The 19,035-nt window shown below is 41.6% G+C and overlaps 1 protein-coding gene across 3 annotated transcripts in view; it reads left to right on the top strand.

The window, feature by feature from the left end:
* Window positions 1-19,035, top strand: part of Dock11 (dedicator of cytokinesis 11) — a 195,480-nt gene that overhangs the window by 53,988 nt on the left and 122,457 nt on the right. For all 3 annotated transcript variants that reach the window (XM_050121924.1, XM_050121926.1, XM_050121927.1), the window contains exons 4-7: window positions 501-583; window positions 1,673-1,742; window positions 2,323-2,418; window positions 16,401-16,535. In XM_050121924.1, coding sequence (XP_049977881.1) covers window positions 501-583; window positions 1,673-1,742; window positions 2,323-2,418; window positions 16,401-16,535 — 384 coding nt within the window. The remainder of the gene's footprint in view (window positions 1-500; window positions 584-1,672; window positions 1,743-2,322; window positions 2,419-16,400; window positions 16,536-19,035) is intronic.

Here is a 19,035-nt window from a genome sequence, read left to right on the forward strand (position 1 = left end):
AAAAAAAAAAAAAAAAAAAGAAGAAGAAGAAGAAGAAGATCAGTGTCTGCTCTTAAGCTCTGAGCCATCTCTCTGGTACCCCGCCATATGTTCTTAGTATTAAAAAATAGTTACATATCTGTGAATTTCAAATTTATATTATAAACTGTTGGAAGTACCTCTTCCTTTATGATAAATGGGAAATAAAATTCCTAAGCTCAATAATAAATATATAACAGGTCAGTGTGCTGTGAGGGCAAAGCAAGATCCCCATACCAACATTTCTCAACTCAGTTCAAAAAGTCTGTTAGTATTTAGCCAGACTTTGGTTTGTGTGTTTGAGACAGGGACTTGCTATACAGCCGAGACTGGCTTTAGGGTCATTATCCTCCTTCCTCAGGTCTCTGGTTACTGGCGACTCCAGGTGTGTGCCACCATCGTCAGCTCTGCCAGACTTAAAAAAAATGCTTCTTTTTATTCTTTTCCAGTATCTAAAATGAATGATTCCTATTTTCTTATAGTGTATTAAGACCTACAACACAGATTGGCACGTGGTCAACTACAAGTACGAAGACTTCTCTGGGGACTTTCGGATGTTGCCATGGTAAGTTTTGAAGACAAGGGAAGCAGGAGAGTTATTATTATACTTGTTATCACTGTTATTATCATTGTTATTATTTGGCTTTTTAGAAACCTCTTCTGAAACCCCTGCTATAGTCTATAATAAATCAAACTTGAAACAACAGCATATTTGGCTTATGCGATATTTTGACTAGTCGAGTGTGTTTTATCTTTGCTTAGTGACACTCTTCCCCATAAGTGTGGGCTCACATGCTTTGGTGTACCCATAGAGATCACATAATAATCTTTAGTTCGTTCTGGAAAACACAGGGAACCTTTTTTCAGTGGTGTCAGAGAAGCAGTTAGACGCTGTTTGATCAGTTTGACACCTGCTGCTGTCCCTGGGGGAGGACCTCTGTCAGTGAAGTTGAAGGAATGGCTTGAGAACGTTGATCCAAGAGTCATGGTTTAAATCATCCTTTTGTTATTTAATAACTGACTAGGTCTGACCTGCCCACGCATTCCGCCTGTTTGAGCCCTCCCATCTCCCCCATTTCTCCACGGTATGACTGCTGGTCCCATACCATTTCATCTAGGAAACATGGGGGGGGGGGGGAGGAGAAACAGGACATTTGTGCAACCCTGTATAGCACTCAAAAACATTTTCTTCCAGGAAAGAGACTACTAACATTAACAGTGCGGGTTCCCAGAGCAAACAAAAGGGAGAGCCAGATCGGCACCGTGTTGCTTTCTGAGATAAAGTTCTGCCACTGCTAGCAGCCCTGGCATACGTTCCTTAGCAACTTGTGCTCTCCTTGACTCCTATCTGGTCTCTGTTTTATCTTCGCAGAGGGCTGCATATGTGGGAGTCCATATTTGCAAATATTGCGGGGCCCAGGAGGTAGCTTAGTCAGGAGTTCTTGCTTAGCAAAAGTCAAACAAGCGAACAGAAGCTGTGCGTGTTTACTCAGGAATAAGGTCTACATTTGGGAAGAGGAGAGTACTTTTCCATCTCCCCGCTTGCATTTTCTTGTTTTCTCCAAAGAATGAAGTCAACTTATTTCGCCTTTGTTTGTTGGTGACGGTTGTGGATTGTGTTCCGTGTTGAGAGTAATTTTCTTTGGATTTCCAGCAAATCTCTGAGACCGGAAAAGATTCCTAACCATGTGTTTGAGATTGACGAAGACTGCGAGAAAGATGAGGTAATGCCAGGCCTTTCTTCAAGGCCACTTCTGCAGACAGGGCTGCAAAGAAGACTTAAGGGAAGCTGACCCCAGTGCCTATGAGTACCTGTGGCCAGTTTTTCTAACCAATGGGTGGTTTTTAATAAATAAAGTTCCAAATGAGTTTTAGAAAATCTCCAATGAAATGGGCAGAGCCGTGTATATAAATGTGTTCTCTTGCCTGTGTGATGGGATGGTAGAGTTACTTCTCTTGTTGGGCATGTGGGATGGTGACTTCACGTGGATTTGCCTCCTTGCTACATCCCTCCTGGGACAGAGAAAATGTCTGTGACATTTCAAGGTATAGTTTGGACTGTTTGCATGACAAGGAGGCTTTCTTAGGAGGCGACTTGGACACGTCAGCAACTATTGAGTGCCTGCTGTGTTATACCACTGGGCCTTTCATGCTGTAGACAATAATTTCAAGTATTTATGGAGAGCAATGCCTTTATGTTTAACTAGGAAATGGGAAGAGGGCTAGCTCTGTGTCTGCTAAGTGTTGCTTACTAAATAAATGGTTGGCTGACTACTATTTACTGATGATTTTCTTGTCTTTCAGGATTCCTCCTCTTTATGTTCTCAGAAAGGTGGTGTGATAAAACAAGGTTGGTTGCATAAAGCAAATGTAAATAGCACCATCACAGTAACCATGAAGGTAGGGAGTAGTTACTATATTATTTCATCATTTGACGTCTATTGACATATATAATGAATCTGGAGAAAGGTTTATTTTCTAATGAGTCCTCATAGAAATCTTTTGTTTCAAGTTAACATATAGAGTAATGGGTTTTATTATGGCTTTTAAAAAAATACATGTACCATTATATTTTGTTCTCATTCATTCCCCTACCCTACACCAAAAACCTTTAATGAAAGAATCTTTACAGTGTGTGGAATCTTAAAGCGCCATCCTGAGAACAATGTTAACTCAGAAATGTTAATTTTTTAAAGACATATTATGAAGTTCTTATTGTCTGATTAAGGGAGCTTAAGAAGGAAGTTGGTAGTTGAATGAAGAAAATGGCTTTGCAGAAACAGGCATCAGAGGGTCCTATGTGGAAAAGAATTTAATGAATAAATTTGGCTCTTATTAAATTATAAGTGACTGTGGGGAAGCATAGATAGCTAAGATGGAGAGTCCCTTGTGTCCAGCAGCTTCATAATTCTGTCAGAAACACACCACCATACGTCCTACATGAAGCAGTGCCCGAGGGTGGCCAGAAGAGCCTCGTTAGAAAATGGAGTAGTTTGACAACAGTGAATTTGTGTAAGCGACTCGTGGGAGACAAAACCAAAAACACTGAAAGGGACAAAGTACCACGTAGAGCCATCGATGCCTTGACACGAGCTTGACTTTTGTTTAGGAGGCGGTGGAGAGCCATTAAAATCCAGAGGAAGAGCAAATGAGCTTCTTAAAGATTCTCAGCAGAGAAACACATTATTCCATGGTACCAAATATAACTGTTCTTTCAGATATTCAATATAAGATCATGTGATTTACTGAGGGTGAGTCACAGTCCCATTAAGCACTGAAGGTCATTCTAGCTTTCCGATAGCCTGAAAGCAGAAACCATGGGCATCTACCAAAGGAAGACTCAAATTCGGTCTTAATTTAATATTTTGCCTGCTGCTTCCCTTTAGTGGCCATGTCCTGTTCTCACTTTCATTTTCCGGCCCCAAGATAATGAGTCCACGTTGTAGGATGTTTCCTGTGTATCTGTTGTATCCGAGCATGGGATTTGTTTCTAACGTGAGATAGTAAGAGAACCCTTTTACTGGGGGCTCAAAGTGTGCCAAGAACCATACCAAGTTTATTTTGCATCTCATTTTTATATTCTGCATTTGATCTGCATGGCAACCTCATGACACAGGCACTGTTATTATTGTTCTTAGATTAGAGATATGGTAAGTTAGGCACAGATAAGTCTGATGACTAAGCCGATCTCCAGCCCTGGGGATATGACTTACTGGGTAAGGTGCTTGCTGGGTAAGCATGGGGGCTTGGGTTTAGAATCCTAGTACCCACATAAACAAAAAAGCTGAGAAACATTACATTCAGCTGTAATCACAACACTTGGGATGCGGAGACAAGGTGGATCATGGGCTGGCAGGCCAGCCAGTCAAATGAACCAGTGAGCTCCATCTCAGGGGGTGGGGGAAGGTGAAGAAAGCCACTCCATGTGGACTGCTAGCCTCTGTATGTGAATGCACATGTGTCTACACCAGAACACACATGTGCATATGTGTGTGTATACCATATACACAAGTCTACCAAAAGCAAAACAGAGCCCCAAGTATTCAGAAGGAGGATTTGAGCCTCTGCAGGTCTATCCTCTTGGCCAATACACTCTCATCGTCAGTGCCTGAGTACCATAGGACAAGTCCTGTCAGTTATTAAGTTCAGATGCGCATGAGTAGAGGTTATAACTCTGTGCAGATTGTCAGAAAGTGCTTCTAGGACTTTACACTTTGAAAAAATTACATAATGTACACACTTACGGGTTACGATGTAAACTTATGATACATGTATCATGCATAAGGAGCAATGGATCAGGGGAAATGGCACACGCATTAGCCTAAATATTGATCACTGTTGCATGTGTGTATGTGTGTGTGTGTGTGTGTGTGTGTGTGCATGTGTGCTTGTTTATGTATGTGTGTTAGAAACATTTGAAATCATCTTTACTTGCTTTTTGGAGTTACCTGATTAATTGCTGCCGGCTGTACTCCACTGATCTGTAGAAATCATTCCCCTCATCTGATTATACCCTTGTGTGCTATAGCTTAGACTCCATTCCCCTCCCCTAACATTCTCCAAATGTTAGCCTGCTTTACCCGCACCTTAGGTTTAGCATAGCACTAAGGCTATATGCTACATAGAAAGCTAGATTCATAAGACATTGGTAAGAAATTAATATTTATTAATCAATTCACCTCAAGACTGTTTTCAATTGTTCCTCAAATACCATCGAATTACATTTTGCTTTTTGGACAACTTTTTAACTTCTTAAGAAGATAATGTTTTAGGTAAAAAGAACCAGTTGCCTGTAAAAAAAGTTCATGGTTTATACCTTCTTTCCTGATCTTTAAAATACATGTCGATGTAGTAGCAAGGCTAATGAATCCCTAAAGATGTCCTAATCCCTGGGACCTGTAAGTGTTTGCTTACACGACAAAAGGGAATTCAAGCTGCTAATAAGCCAATAGGGAGACCATTTTGATTTATCCAGGCAGGCCCAGAATAAGCACAAAGATCCTGATATGTGAAAGAAAGAGGGAGACAGGAAAGGAGAGTCAGAGGGGGAGATGTGAGCAGAAGCTGGGGCAGGAGATGCTATGAGGCTAACTTTGAAGAAGGAGAAAGGAATCATAAGCCCAAAGATGGTGGGCATCCTCTTGAAGGTACAAAGGAGCAAGAGAGTGGAAATGGACCCTCCCCTACCTAGGGACCAGTTAGACTTCTAACCTACAGAACGACAGTGTAATAAATCTGTGTTGTTTCAAGCCATCCTGTTTGGGGTAATTTATTATAGCAGTAGAAAACTAATACAGTCAGCCAAAGATTGATTGTTCAGCTTGGCTGTTACCTATCTCTGAGGTTGAAAACTCCCATGCTTACAGGGGCCCAGGAGGAGCCATAAATTCACGGAGTGGATGGTAGATCTTAGGTAACCTGGTGACCACATGGGTGAGGCGAAGATGTCACTTGCTACTTGGTTGCCATTGCCCTGTCCTCTTGAGCTAGGTTCTTTGCTTTGTCTCTTTTTATTCCCAGATACTCATATTTCCCCTCTCTTCTCTTGCTTTTCTCCTCTTTCTCTTTCTCCCCCCTCCCATTGTCTTTCCCTTCCTCTCTCCTTCCCATCTTCCCTCTCTCCCACCCCTATCTCTGTGGGAAACAATTTTTATCGAATTCTTTTCTTTCTGTCTGTTATTTTTGAGATAGGGTTTCATGTATCCCAGGCTAGCCTCAAACTTGCTTTACAGCTGAGGATGAACTTGATTTTCTGGTTCTCCTACCTCCATCTCCAGGAATGGAACCCAGGGCTTCAGGTATGCTAGGTATACTCGGTCAAATGAGTTGCACCCCGGCTTGTTGTTTCTTCTTAAACCCTCTATGAAATGGTAGACAGAGGAAGCAAACAACAACAACAACAAAAAAAACCAAAACAACCAACCAAACAAACAAAAAAAACCAAATTGGTCATATGAGGCTACATAGGTTTTAACAAAATCGTTTTGCAACATAAGGGCCATGATGAGGTTTGGGAGTGATTTCTGGTTAGTACTATGCATTGGGGATGTCTATTTGGAATTTTTGTTGTTTGTTTGTTTGTTTTTTGAGACAGGGCTTCTGTGTGTAGCCCTAGCTATCCTGAAACTCACTCTGTAGACCAGGCTGGCCTCAAACTAACAGAGATCCACTTGCCCCTGCCTTCCAAGTGATGGGATTAAGGGCATGCGCCACCGCCATGGAATTTTGGAAGTTAAGCATGTGTCCTGTATTCTTTGCCTTCATCTCTTAAGCCAAAGCAGTACTGTTGTATTTGGGGGATCTGCCAAACCTACAATGGGCATGAGAGAGGAAATATCAATCAGAGCTTTCTGATATACTTCGCCAAAGGTTCTCTATCCTATATAGACTAAAGTATTTTAATTATTGTTCCATTGTGCACTTCAGGGCTTAGTTGCCCCTGGAGTGTTTACCCTTTGAGTTTTACTCTGCTCTCTTTCTCTGTGAACAGAGGGGTTATCAGCGTGGTCAGCAAACGGCTGGAAATGGTAGTGGTCTTGAAGTTGCTAAACAAGGGGTCCTGTCCTGTGAAGCAAGGCATACTAAGGGCGTAGAGCTCACAACCTTAGGTGCCCTGTCATGGGATGGGGAGAAGTTCTTCTGAAGTTTGTACTGGTTCAGGCTTAATAAGAAGCTAAGTGCCCAGTGGGGCGGAGCGGCCTGTCTAGCTCTGGCAGTAGCAGAGGCAGAGGAGTTATAACTAAAGCCAAAGTTGACAGAATTGGAGGTGTGCTGGAAGGATATTTTGTTTGTTTCTATTAGGCGACTCTTCCAAATAAAAACTGTTAATCAGTCTCATAGGCAAACGGGAAGATGATTCAGGTGTGCCGTTATCTGAGTAATTTCCCCAGCACTTGAGGCAGCTTTATCCTGGGTGCAGCCAGAGTTCCCTGCCCGATGGGGCCTCCTTCTGCACTGGTGTGATGCAGTAGGAGCCTTAGCAAACAACCACAGTGCCCGAGCTCCAGAACTGACCCCAGAGAATCTTTCCTTATCGGCAAATTCATGATTTAGTCTCTGCTAACTCCCAGCGGGCAGGAAACTGCCTCAGAAGGGTGTAGGTATTAATCATGACTCATTGGCAAAGAACAGCCCGCGGAAGCCAAGCTTCTTTCTTCGTATTTTTATTTGAGTCTCGGTGAGGGGATGGAGCTTGACACCAACCTGCATATCCCTTTGTGACTGGCAATTATACGTCTTCAAGCAAGTTATGTATTCAGAAGTGTTTTAAGAAATCATTTTAAAACACACAAACCCCAAAATTAAAATTCTGTTGGAGTAACTGGGCCCGGTAGCACAGGCTTGTAGTCTCAGCACTCATAAGACTCCAGCAGGGGGTACAATTAAGGGCAGCCTGGGTTATACAGTGAAATGATGTTTCAGACAACCAAACCAAGAGTGCCCTGTGGAAGCGGTCCCTTAAGATGTTTGAACTTATGCACAGGAACCGCAGGTTTTGTTCTGTTGTTGTGGTTTTTTTTTTTTTTTTTTTGGATAAACAAGTCCAAGTCTTTTCCCTAGACATTTGGGCTGTCCAGAGTAAAAGAATCAAAGAGCAAAGAAAGAAAAAATAAAACTAGAATCACGAGTGAAGATGTAAAAGGAAAAGGAAAAAGGATCAGAAGTTGCCCAGTTGATTTACAAGAGAAACCAGAAAGAAGACTGTTAATTTGGGTGATCATTTGAGCAAGCAGCCATGTGGCCGAACGCAATATCAGAGTCATGGCCAATGCAATTTCTGCAGGGACTGCTTTCAAAAATCACACCTCCTCTGGTGCCTGCCAGAATTCTGCCAGGGTATTCAAGTTGCTAGCGCCGGTCCTTACAGGAAAGAAGGGCGAGCATGTGAACCACACTGAGTTCTTTTTTTTTTTTATTTTTTTTTCACACTGAGTTCTTGATGCTGGAATAAAAATTATATTTTCCCCATTGAATTGTGTCCCCTCCCCCCGTCGCCCAGAACAGTTAAGTTATATTCAGTACCATTCCATTCACTGCAATCGTCATTATCTTCCTCAAAGTGCGTTCTGGGTACCCTCATTATCCCCTAACAAACGATCACTGAGACACCAGGCGGTGGGAGAGCTGCTAATGATATATCTAGCTTCACAGTGAGACACAGTCACTCCACAGCAGCCGTGACAGTGCCCAAGCACTTCCTCTCCCTGAAGAGGATGCTGGCCTTGTGCAGCTCTTGCAAAGGCACTGATTGTTGTCTGGGCACAGTGACTGTTTTTCACCCAGCACTTGTAAATTGCCTTGTTGTCAGCAGTCATGTTAAGACAGGACAAGCTTTATTACAGTGAGCCACTTCCTCAATTCATGCTTTCTAGTTAATGGGAACCCGTCCCGCGACCCCATTCCAGTTCCTGGAAAAGGACTGAGGCGAAGCTGAAGATAATCATAGAGATTAGACATCACTTAGGCAGAAACTGTAGTCCTAAGAGGAGCCTATTCGGTTGCACTCTCTTTCCTAATTAGCTGCTAGAGACATTTGCTTTATTCAACTTGTTCTTTAGCACTGAGAGAAAAATTAATGCGGACTAGATAGCTGTGCTATCGGGTATGACCTTCCCCTGGTATTTAGAACTATTTTTTCTAAGGACTCTGATGATCTATGGCCTAAGGAACATTTTTGATCTTGAGGGTGATTTCTGGTTTCGAAGAGTTGCACATTCTTGGCTAACCCGTGGCACACCTACCTTTGTGGATCTTCTTGGCTCAGTTTGATCGCATTCCTCAGACTCTCGACTCCCCATTTGCAGCAATTAAATGTTGAAGGGCCTCGCTGTGTTATTGCGGTTGCGAGGTCAACTGTCTGATGTATGACTCACTTCTCGTGCCCTTTTTACCCCCTCAAAAGAGAGCCGTTTGTTATACATTCAGAGTCCAAAAGTCCTTATTACTCTTTGACTACTGAAGGAGAATTCTCTTCTTGGTAGGGGAGAACAGCAAATCAAAAGAGGATTTCATTCTAGAAAGTACATAATATGAAAGAAATTGCTAGGAGGTCAAGGTCACTGGGTGCATCGGAACAAGAGGAAGAAAAGATCTATTGTTTTGATTTTTTTTCTCCATATGCTCCAACTTACTAGACAGCATCTTACAGTAAATAATATGGATTAATGCGTGTTTATCATAGGCAGGGGCTTTCTCACTAACTTGTTTTTCTGTTTTGATTCCCTTTATTTGGTGACTACGTCTCAAAACCTGCTTATTAGGTACTTACGATATGCCAGGCACTCCTAGGAGTCATCAAATCCATCACGAGATATACAAGCAATACTTGATTAGTCCATGAAATTAGTATTCGGGAAGGTAGACAGAAGTATCACATGTGCCCCTTCTGACTTACGACCTCTTTGGAGATATGAGACACACAATAAAAACAATTAATTGTTTAATGGTTGTTCAGGTACCAACTGCATGAACATGGTGTCTGAGATGGCCAGACCTTGAAGGAAGGGCGTCCCAAAAGAGAATATGAGTGTGGACACAGTACATAGAGAACCCGTACTAAAGGAAGTCTGGTAGCCATGCTAAGTTAAGTTGATTTGATCCCCGGTGTCCTTCTGTGCCTCAGTTTCTCTTTTGTGATGTGGCAACGAAGATCATGGTGACCACACAGAGTTGTTTATAAGGATGAGCTGACATGAGCAGAACACTTAGTCATGGTCAAGAAGGCAGAAAGCACACCAGTCATCATGATTTTCTGTTATGAGAATGACGGGAGGTTAGGTCCTGACACGTGAGCCTGATCATGCAAGGAAGTGTGATACCACCAATAGTTTAAGGAAGGAAACAAGTTGGGTGTGCTGGGTCTTGCTTGCTTGGGGACTGGGGCAGGAATTTCACCTTGAGATTGAGGCTAGTCTGGGCTAAAGAGTGAGACCCTGTCTCAGAAACAATAGATGGAGGAGGAGGAAGAAGAAACAGGAGGGAAGGACAGAGGAAGTTGAGCAAGGCCGTCTTTGTTGAAATACGTCTGAGAAAATAATGTGTCTGCAATGATAAGGGAGATGGTAGATACCCTCTTTTATGGTTTGTTTCAAATGAGTTTTAAAAATTTCCAGTGCTTGGGTATGATAGACCTATTCAAGAAAAACGAACATGTTTCCCCTCCAAGTTTCACATAGCGTAGCATCGTGATATATGATAAAACGTGATAGGAGTAGAAAATGATATGGAGACAGATGAGAGGAAGGTTGCCAACATTCTGGAGGGGCTTCTCGAGAAAGACCACGTTCTTGCCATTCTAGTACAATTAAGTGTAAGTCAGTTTTCGTATAAACTTTTGGGGGTTTTCTTTCCTACTGTTTCTTCCATGCTTGCTTACAACAGTTCTGAGACTCCGTATGACTCTTGTCTCCCCCCCCCCTCTTTTCCTTTGAGGCAAGAGTTTCATAATGCAGCCTCAGGCTGGTCCTGAATCTCTAATCCTCTCACCTCTGTCTCATGAGGGCTGGCATCCTGCTCTCTTCCTTTCACTGCTATCCTGGCTGTTCTGTTAACTGTAACACAGTTAAGTAGATCCCCTGCCTCACTTCTGCATTGCTGCTATTCTGCATTCCTCCTATTCTGTCCTTATCCTTTAGAGCATCCCTTCTTGGGACTTCTGGTTACTATAATGTAGAGGAAGTTTCCACACTCTAGGCAATGCGCAGACCAGGCACCCTTGTGGTTTGTTATATAAGATGATCAAATGTTCTCCTAATTGGAAGGCAGGGTAGTAGTTACTCTAACTTTCCTGCTTGCCTTCCATCCTTGATGCAACTGAGGGACAAATGGCTTTTGTGACTGGTCCAGAAGAGGTCCAAAAGGTTACTGTCCCAACATCTCAGGGCCTTGAAAGGACTTGGCATGACCTGATCCCTGAGAATCAACTCTTCCAACTTGCTGTCATCCTTATTCTCCTAAATGGACCACTCTTTGGGATCCGTGTTTCTCATAAAGGAAGATAGAGAATAGTCATCTGTGCTCACTCTCTAAGACAAATAATAAAGGCAAGGAGGATGAGAAGAATGTTGGTATTACAGAGAAACATCGTTCTATTGAATGAATCCTTTGAGAATATGTTGGTGGACAAATTATTTTTTCCTTTTGAAAACTTTAATGAGTTTTAAGCATTATACTAGACTTTAAACAATAGTGCACCTTAATAGTCTAGAAGGGAACAGGATATTTTAAAGAAGAGATCGATGAATGAGGTAGATTTGGATAGGGTTCACACTGCAGAAAAATGCTATAATGTTTATAGGTACTTGTAGAAAAACAGTTCCAGGAGATGAGACTCAAGGACAGTCCTGAAAAAAAGTAGAGGGAATTGTGTGATTATTCAGGCAAGAGGATCCCAGGCTAAAGGCAGGAAGAGAAGACTTAAAGGAGTTTCCTTGGGGTTCTTCGGTATTGTACATAAACCAGCGTAGCCTGAGCAGTGGGATTAGATATGCAGGTGCAGGCTTGGGAGATGGCCCAGTTGCTAAAGTGCTTGTTCTTCATGGGGAGTTTGATCCCTCAGGACCAGGGTATAAAAGCCAAGTGCTGGACTCCTTATAATTCTTGCAGCAGGACGGCAGAGATACAAGGATCATCGTGCCAACTCTGGGAGATTGAGGTTCACTGAGAGACCCTGCCTCTAAAAAGAAAATGGAGAGAGCAATTAAACTCTCTCCCTCTCTCTCTCTCTCTCTCTCTCTCTCTCTCTCTCTCTCTCATATACACACACACTCGTGCACACACACTCACACACACACACTCTCATACACAAACACACAACACACACATACGCATGCTAACCTGAGATCATATCAGGCACCATATTCTAAGCTATGGTAGATATTTTATTAAAATTTCTTTTTTATTATTACTATTATTTTTTTTTTATTGTTGAGATAGGATTTCATGTAGCCAGGACTGACTTCACACGTTTGATCCTCCAGCTTCCACATCCCAAGTGCTAGGACTACAGTTGTGTTCTACCATACCTGGAAATTTTAACTATTTCATAATACACATTTAAATTATATGTTCATGGTATCATAGCACGAGTTTTGGAAACATGCATACATGTTTAAATTAGAGTGAACATGTGTTTTCATTTTTTACTGTGAAAGCTTTGCCTTCCTTTTTTTGAAGTAGACAGTGCATTGCTCTGTGTGAATGCCGGGTTACGCTGTACCATCCCAGAACAGCTTCCTTTCTCCAGCTGCCACAGATAAAGCCTTGCCCTTCTCTCTCTTCTCTGCACCCTCCATAGATGAGATTTTGATTTACCATGAGTGAGAAGCCATTGCAGGGTTTGAGAGAGACTCTCTCTGTGGATGTCACAGGAATGTGACTCCAGTTTAAGTAGTGACCACTGTGAATTTAAATACATCTTTATTATCTCTGTTAGGGAAGATGTGACTGGATATATATCCTCAGGTAAAATAGTTATCTGTTGATTTCAAAGGACTTGAGGCCTTTTGATGAAAACTCTGATGTAGAATTATTATTTTAGCATCTATCTTCTTTCTGAAATGAAATTCTGAAATGAAAAATATATTTACCTGTATCCTAAATTTCTGCATCTTGGATATTATGAAATTTTCTTCTTGGTTCTATAGAATTGATTTCCGATGCTCCTTTCTTCTTTGACAAAGGGACCTACAACTTCCCAGAAGTTCAGACCTAACCTAGCAGTGCTAGAAAGATGGCTCAGAGAGAGAGAGAGAGAGAGAGAGTGAGAGGTGGCTTAGAGGTTAAAGGTACTTGCTGCTCTTGCAGAGAACCAGGTTTGATTCCCAGCACCCATATGACAGCTCACAACCATGTGTAACCTAGATTCCAGGGCAATCTGAGGCCCTCCATTGGCCTCCATGGGCACTAAGCATTCAAGTTGTGCATAAACATAAATGGAGGCAAAACACCCCTACACATAAAAAATAATTTAAAAATTATTTAAATAATAGATACATCATTGACTCTTAGAATGGAAAGAGAGTATAGCCATCTCCTGATCTTTCGTTCATTCACAAACCAATTTCTATACAGGGGTGACTTAAAAACAATTTCTAAGCCACACATAGAATCATATCCGTGTAGTCCCAGCTATTCTGGTGTCTGAGGCAAGAGGATCAACTGAACCAGGGATAAAAAGTCATCCTGAGCAATGGAGCGGGACCTCCATTGCCAAAAAGAGCAAACAAAGCAATTCTTTGCTATGCAAACGGTGTGCTTCTAATGTATAAGCCGTCTCACGTGTGAGCGTGTGTGTTGGGGTAACTGTCAGTCTAGGAAAGCTAACGTGTAACTTGTTCAGTGAACATCTAATATATGGGCCATCTCACGCGTAAGTGTGTGTTTGTGTGTGGAGGCTAAATGTTAGTCCAGGAAGGCGAATGTGTACCTTGTTCAATGAGCAACTAATTTCTGGGCCATCTCACGCGTAAGTGTATTTGAGTGTGTGTGTATGCTGGGGTGGGGGGTAACTGTCAACCTAGGAAGGCTAATGTGTAACTTGTTCATGTTCAGGGAAAGGGTTTGTAGAGTCTGATGACAAAATGACCTCCTAGCTCACCTGGTCCAATCCAACAGGTGAGGAGACTGACAGAGCAGCAGCCTCAAGGACAAATGTCACAGGGGCTCCTGGATGAGGGTCAGGATCCTCAGCCTTCGTGACATCTGTTCCTTCCAAGTGCCCTTTTAGGCAAATGCTCTCTCTCTCTGATTTCTGAACTACCTAGCAATTACACCTCGCGGTGACACTGTGCTATAGGGGGGTGATTGCCTATAATTTCCCTTCCCTAATCTTGGAAGTGGCGGCTGCTGCAGAATGCCGTTCCTTGGCGAGACAGCTGCACACGAAGGCATTTGTGCAGATGGTAATTGGACTCGAGGCCACAAGTGGTTTGCTCCGTGCCTTTCCTTCTCTGCCCTCGCTTTGTGGCTGACTGTGGGCTTTTCACGCAGATTTGGCCAGCTGCCTCACCGAATCTGTACCCTTTGAGTTGTAGATTTGTTCGCAATTAAACTTTTAGTTGGGGTGCAGGCTTTTAAATCATACTAATTTTTGCCTAGAAGATCTGTTGATTTTTGTCATGTAATTACTGTTGTAACTTTTAAGAAGTCATAGATGCACAGTCTCGATGCTCAGTAAATTATTCATTTAAAATAAGCTCAGTATGTAATTTTAGGTTTTCTGGTTACATTATTTTATTAAGAGATGCGAACCATTGTCACGAAAAATACATAAATATAAATGATATGATCACCAACGTTGTTGTTTGTTTTTGAGATAGGATGTCATATAGCTCATACTGACCTTGAATTCACTGTATAGTCAAGGACAGCCTTAACCTTCTGATCGTTCTTCCTCCTGAGTACTGGTATTACAGGCATGTGCCAACATGCCTGGATATAACAGTCATTTTGTTTAACTTTTTTGCATATTTATATAGACTTCTTTATGTAAACATAAATATGTTTTAATTAAATATGCATTTTAGGCATTATATTATATTACATTGGTATAATTATATTGCTATAATTATACATATTAAATATGTTTTCATATCTATGAAATACTTGAATACCTCCAATTTGAAGAATCCCAAATTCACTGATTTCAGATTTTCAGTTTAAGGATGTAATCTAAAATGCTTCTCTGACCCCAGGCACTTTAGTTAAAGGCTACTCAACTTGTATATGAATAAACAAAAGACATAAATACAGATAGGAGTACACTCTCTGTATTTCTGTGTCTCGGTAAACTAACATTTACTTGAGGCTCTACAAACAAGCTGGTGTTTTCTGCTTGTTCTCCCTTCTGTTGATGCCATATAGCCCATATGCCTACTACCTGAAATAGAAGCTGTAACGTTTACCCGTCTGACTTGGCAAGGAGTCCCTCGTACTAGTACATTTTTGTATTCATTCACAAATAGATGATCCTCAAACAAGTCCAAAATGGTTGTAAGCATTATTATTATTTTACTTTTTTTCTAAAAGGAAATACCCCATAATATAGCTATATAATTTAACTTGTTCATGCTATGGAGAAATAAATTGTTGATGCTTCAAGATGCTTTGGCAGAGAATTGAAGTAGTTGGCAGGAATGATCGGGTCCAATAATGCTCTTTTTATGATATTTAAGTCCTTTAAATATCAGATCACAGATCATATTGGGCTGTCAGATGGGTGATCGCAAATGGCAAGCTTAAATCTTCCACTTTTGTGAGTAAGACATGATGCATAGGCGTGTATTTCCTCACTAATCACTTGGAGTCTGTTTTTCTGGCTCTGTTACTATTCTCATTCTGGAGTGCTTTCAGACCCACGATTCTGGGGAATTATGACTGGAGTAAGTTTTACTTTCGCTATGACAAACGCTTGACACAGCCTATAGTTTCTGACTCATTGAAAAAAAGCACAGAAACATCAAAGGGTTTGTAGTCCCCTCCGCTCACTCATTCATTGTATTCTCTGGGGGAAACAAAGGGGAAACATAAAGGCATTTGGGTAGTCTTCCTCTCTTCCTCATTCCTGTAGGCAACAGCCTACTCCCATCTCTGATCACATGACCCAGGCCCCTTGGGCCCTAATGATTCAAACTTCAGCACTGAGGTCATTGGTGATTCTTTCTGCTTCTCTGGGAGAAAGCTGTAAGTGGGGTTTTCAGGAGCAAGAGTTCCGGTGCACTGTAACTGTTCTGTGATATGAAGGTGATGTGAATGTGCATGCCTTTTAATACTTGGATTTGTGAAAATGAGACATAATTGGAAAAGATCTACTTGTTCCTTGCTGTTAGACAGAAAAGGATACTGGGTGAAGAGGCCAGTGATTCAGATCTAAAAGTGCTTTATACATTTTCAAGTGTTAAATATTCACCATTATCAATATATTTGATTAGCTAAGGGTAAATTGCTTGACATCATAGTATCTTTAAAGAAATAAGGAACAAAGCTAAGCATAATTCTTTCTTATTTATATATTTATGCATGCATGTATTTTGTATGTGTGTATGCATGTATATGTGTGTGAGTATGTGTGTCCCTAAGTGTATACGTATGGATACATGCTTGCACACATATGGAGGTCAGAGGAAACTTTCAAGAGTTGGTTTTATCCTTTCACCATGTGAGCCCTGCGTATCAAACTCAGGTCAGTGGGCATGGTATCAAGTGTCTTAACCTGTCAAGCCTTCCCACCAGCCCAGAAACCTGATTCATAACAATTTCTGGAGATTGTCTGACATGGTTCAGATACCATGGCTGCCAAGATGTTGAAGGTTTTTGGTTCAGATAAACAGACCTTCTGCCGTGAGTATATGTTACAGTGGATCTTGGCTGCATTCTCCTTCCAGGTGTTCAAGAGACGGTACTTTTACTTGACTCAGCTGCCTGATGGTTCATACATCCTCAATTCTTATAAAGATGAGAAAAATTCCAAAGAGTCTAAAGGTTGCATCTACTTGGACGCGTGCATTGATGTTGTTCAGGTAAGGCTATTGCAGTCATCATTCTTTCTCCTTCTCCAAGTGGGTTGTTGATGAACTATTAAAAACCTCGGCAGTTCCCCTCTTGGTTGATGGCATCTCCATGCCCCTAAACACCTGTATTAAGAAACTCTAAACCTCCTTACACCACTTCCATTCAGGGCCAGTATTTAAAAGTTTATCAAATCCTTTGAGTCTTACTCCAAAGTGCTTCTTGATTCACATTTTCTCTGAATTTTCCCTGATTTTTCTCTGGGTATCCCTTGTATACTGCCTACTCTAGAATTTTGATTTTTCCCATTTAAGATTTCTTTTTAAATGAATATGTAACTAGCAACATTACTGAAGGGTTACTTTGGCCAGTATTTGCTGTGAAGTACCTGCTGTGAACTACTTGCTCCTTCAGCCAATAGCCTTTAAGATGCCAGCCCACTTGGGCATGGCCTCTTATACTATAAATGTGGCTGTAAAGCCTGCACTTGCTCTCTTGCATCCGGCTCACTTCTAGCTGCTAGATTCTGTTTCTGTTCCCCATTCGTGCAGAGGATTGTGATCTGTAAGTACTCCCTAAATAAATAACCCTTTATTATAAAAGAAAAAAAAGATTTCTTTTTTATCATTACTTCTTCTTATGTGTATTTGTGTATATGGGCATGTGCACATGTGTGCAGGTGCCTGAGGAAGCCAGAAGAGGGCACTGGATTCCCCTGGAGCTGGAGTTATAGGCAATTATCCCTGTCTAAAGTGGGTGCTGAGAAGTGGCCTCAGGTCCTCTGTATGAACAGTAGATACTCCTAAACACTGAGCCATCTTTCTACCCCAAATCTTGCCTTCCCAACTCCAAGTTTACTGTTTTACTTTACTCCATCTCCCTGAGACAAAGAGTGGATCCCTCACTTGTCTCTTTAAAACCTTCGGGTCTTAATTTCCTGCCTCACAGAGGAAAATCGAAAGCTCTTACCGAGGGATTCAAAACCCATGGTGATATGCCCTTAACCTGTTGTTAGTTTCATTCCTGTGCATCTGTGTTCTGATCACAAGCTGTGTATTCCATAGATTTCAGACATATTTGTGGCTTCCCTATTTTTTATTTCTTTATTTTCCTGATGCTGGGAATGAAACCTAGGCTTTTTTTGCATGCTACACACTATCCCTAACCCATGTTTTATTTTGACACAAAGCCTTGTTAAATTACTCTTATCTTTTAAAACTCAGTTTAAATTCCCTTTCAACCTTGAAGTGCTTTCTGTTTCCTTCCTCACGATCATTTCCACCCAGCCAAATCCAGCTCCCTGTCCGCTGGGCTATCCCTTGGCTGTTTCCTTTATCAAAAGCACACTTTAAATTGTGTTTTGTTCATTCCCTTTTGGGTTTAGATTGCAAAAACCCTCTCTCGCTCATTCCTGGAACTCCTATAATAATTAACAAGGCTGCCCACGCCTGAGGGAGTTAGTAAGTGTCTATTGATTTGAATTCCTGGTGATGTAGAGAAAGGTCAGGTGGGAACGAGAAGGCAGAGAAATGACTCGAATAGTGAAGTGATTGACCAGGAGAGGAACATTGTTAGGTGCTGTGGCTGTAATTCAAAATAGGAACATTGAGCTAATGAAGAGGCAAGGGTGACTGGTTCAGTAACTTCAATTTATTTGAGTATTTTCAAAGCTATAATGTCAGATTAATAGTATCCTCATACACCATCCAGTAAGATTGCTGTGAGGTTCAAGTGAAAAAAATTAAAACTGTAGCCATCTTTGTAAACACAACATGCTTTTCATTAGGTCTGGTTTGGTGTGCACAGTGCTGAGGCCCAAAGTTCATGTCTTGAGCACACCCAGCGTGGGCTCCATCTCTCAGCATCAGCCCCAGCCTGAAGGATTTTTGAAATAAATAATAATCACACATTTTAATTTTACTGGAAGAAAAGAAAGGCAGACGTGATTGCGGAGCTTTTTCAATCAGCCCTCTTCCAGTGACCTTTCTTGTTGTTCTCCCACAATGTCTCTTTATGATTCCCTCTCCTAGTGTTTTCAAATGCAGAAATCATTACAGCTTGCTACGTGGTTTAATTTCACCCTTTTCTGTTCTTTGAAGACGAAAAGGTCCAGGAAAGTCGTTGGTTTCTTCTTAAATAATGACCGTGCAGTGGAGAGTTATTGATTTATGACCCTTTCTTGAAATGATTGCTGAGGCGCAGGAGAGGGGCAGCATGCCATTTCTTTTGTCAGGACAGAGAGGGTGGTAAATGTGTTATTAGGTTTGAAGACAGCAAGGGGTCTTTTTTCCTTTTCTTTCTGTTCGAATATTCAGTGTGGGCCACTTCACTTCTTATTGAAAGTCGCAATTTGACATGAAACAGTTAGGGCCTTCCTCCCCCAGTGATACTGCTTGACCCTCTGCATGCTGGACCCAGTCACACCCCTGTGCTCATGAGGAGAGGGAAAGGAAGCATTGCATTTGCTTCTTGTGACATTTTAGCTGGGTTCTAACATCTGGTTTTGAAAAG

This window comes from Alexandromys fortis, unplaced genomic scaffold (genome assembly GCF_014885135.2).
Source record: "Alexandromys fortis isolate MF-2015 unplaced genomic scaffold, M_Fortis_MF-2015_v1.1 scaffold_189, whole genome shotgun sequence".
NCBI classification, from domain to species: domain Eukaryota; kingdom Metazoa; phylum Chordata; class Mammalia; order Rodentia; family Cricetidae; genus Alexandromys; species Alexandromys fortis.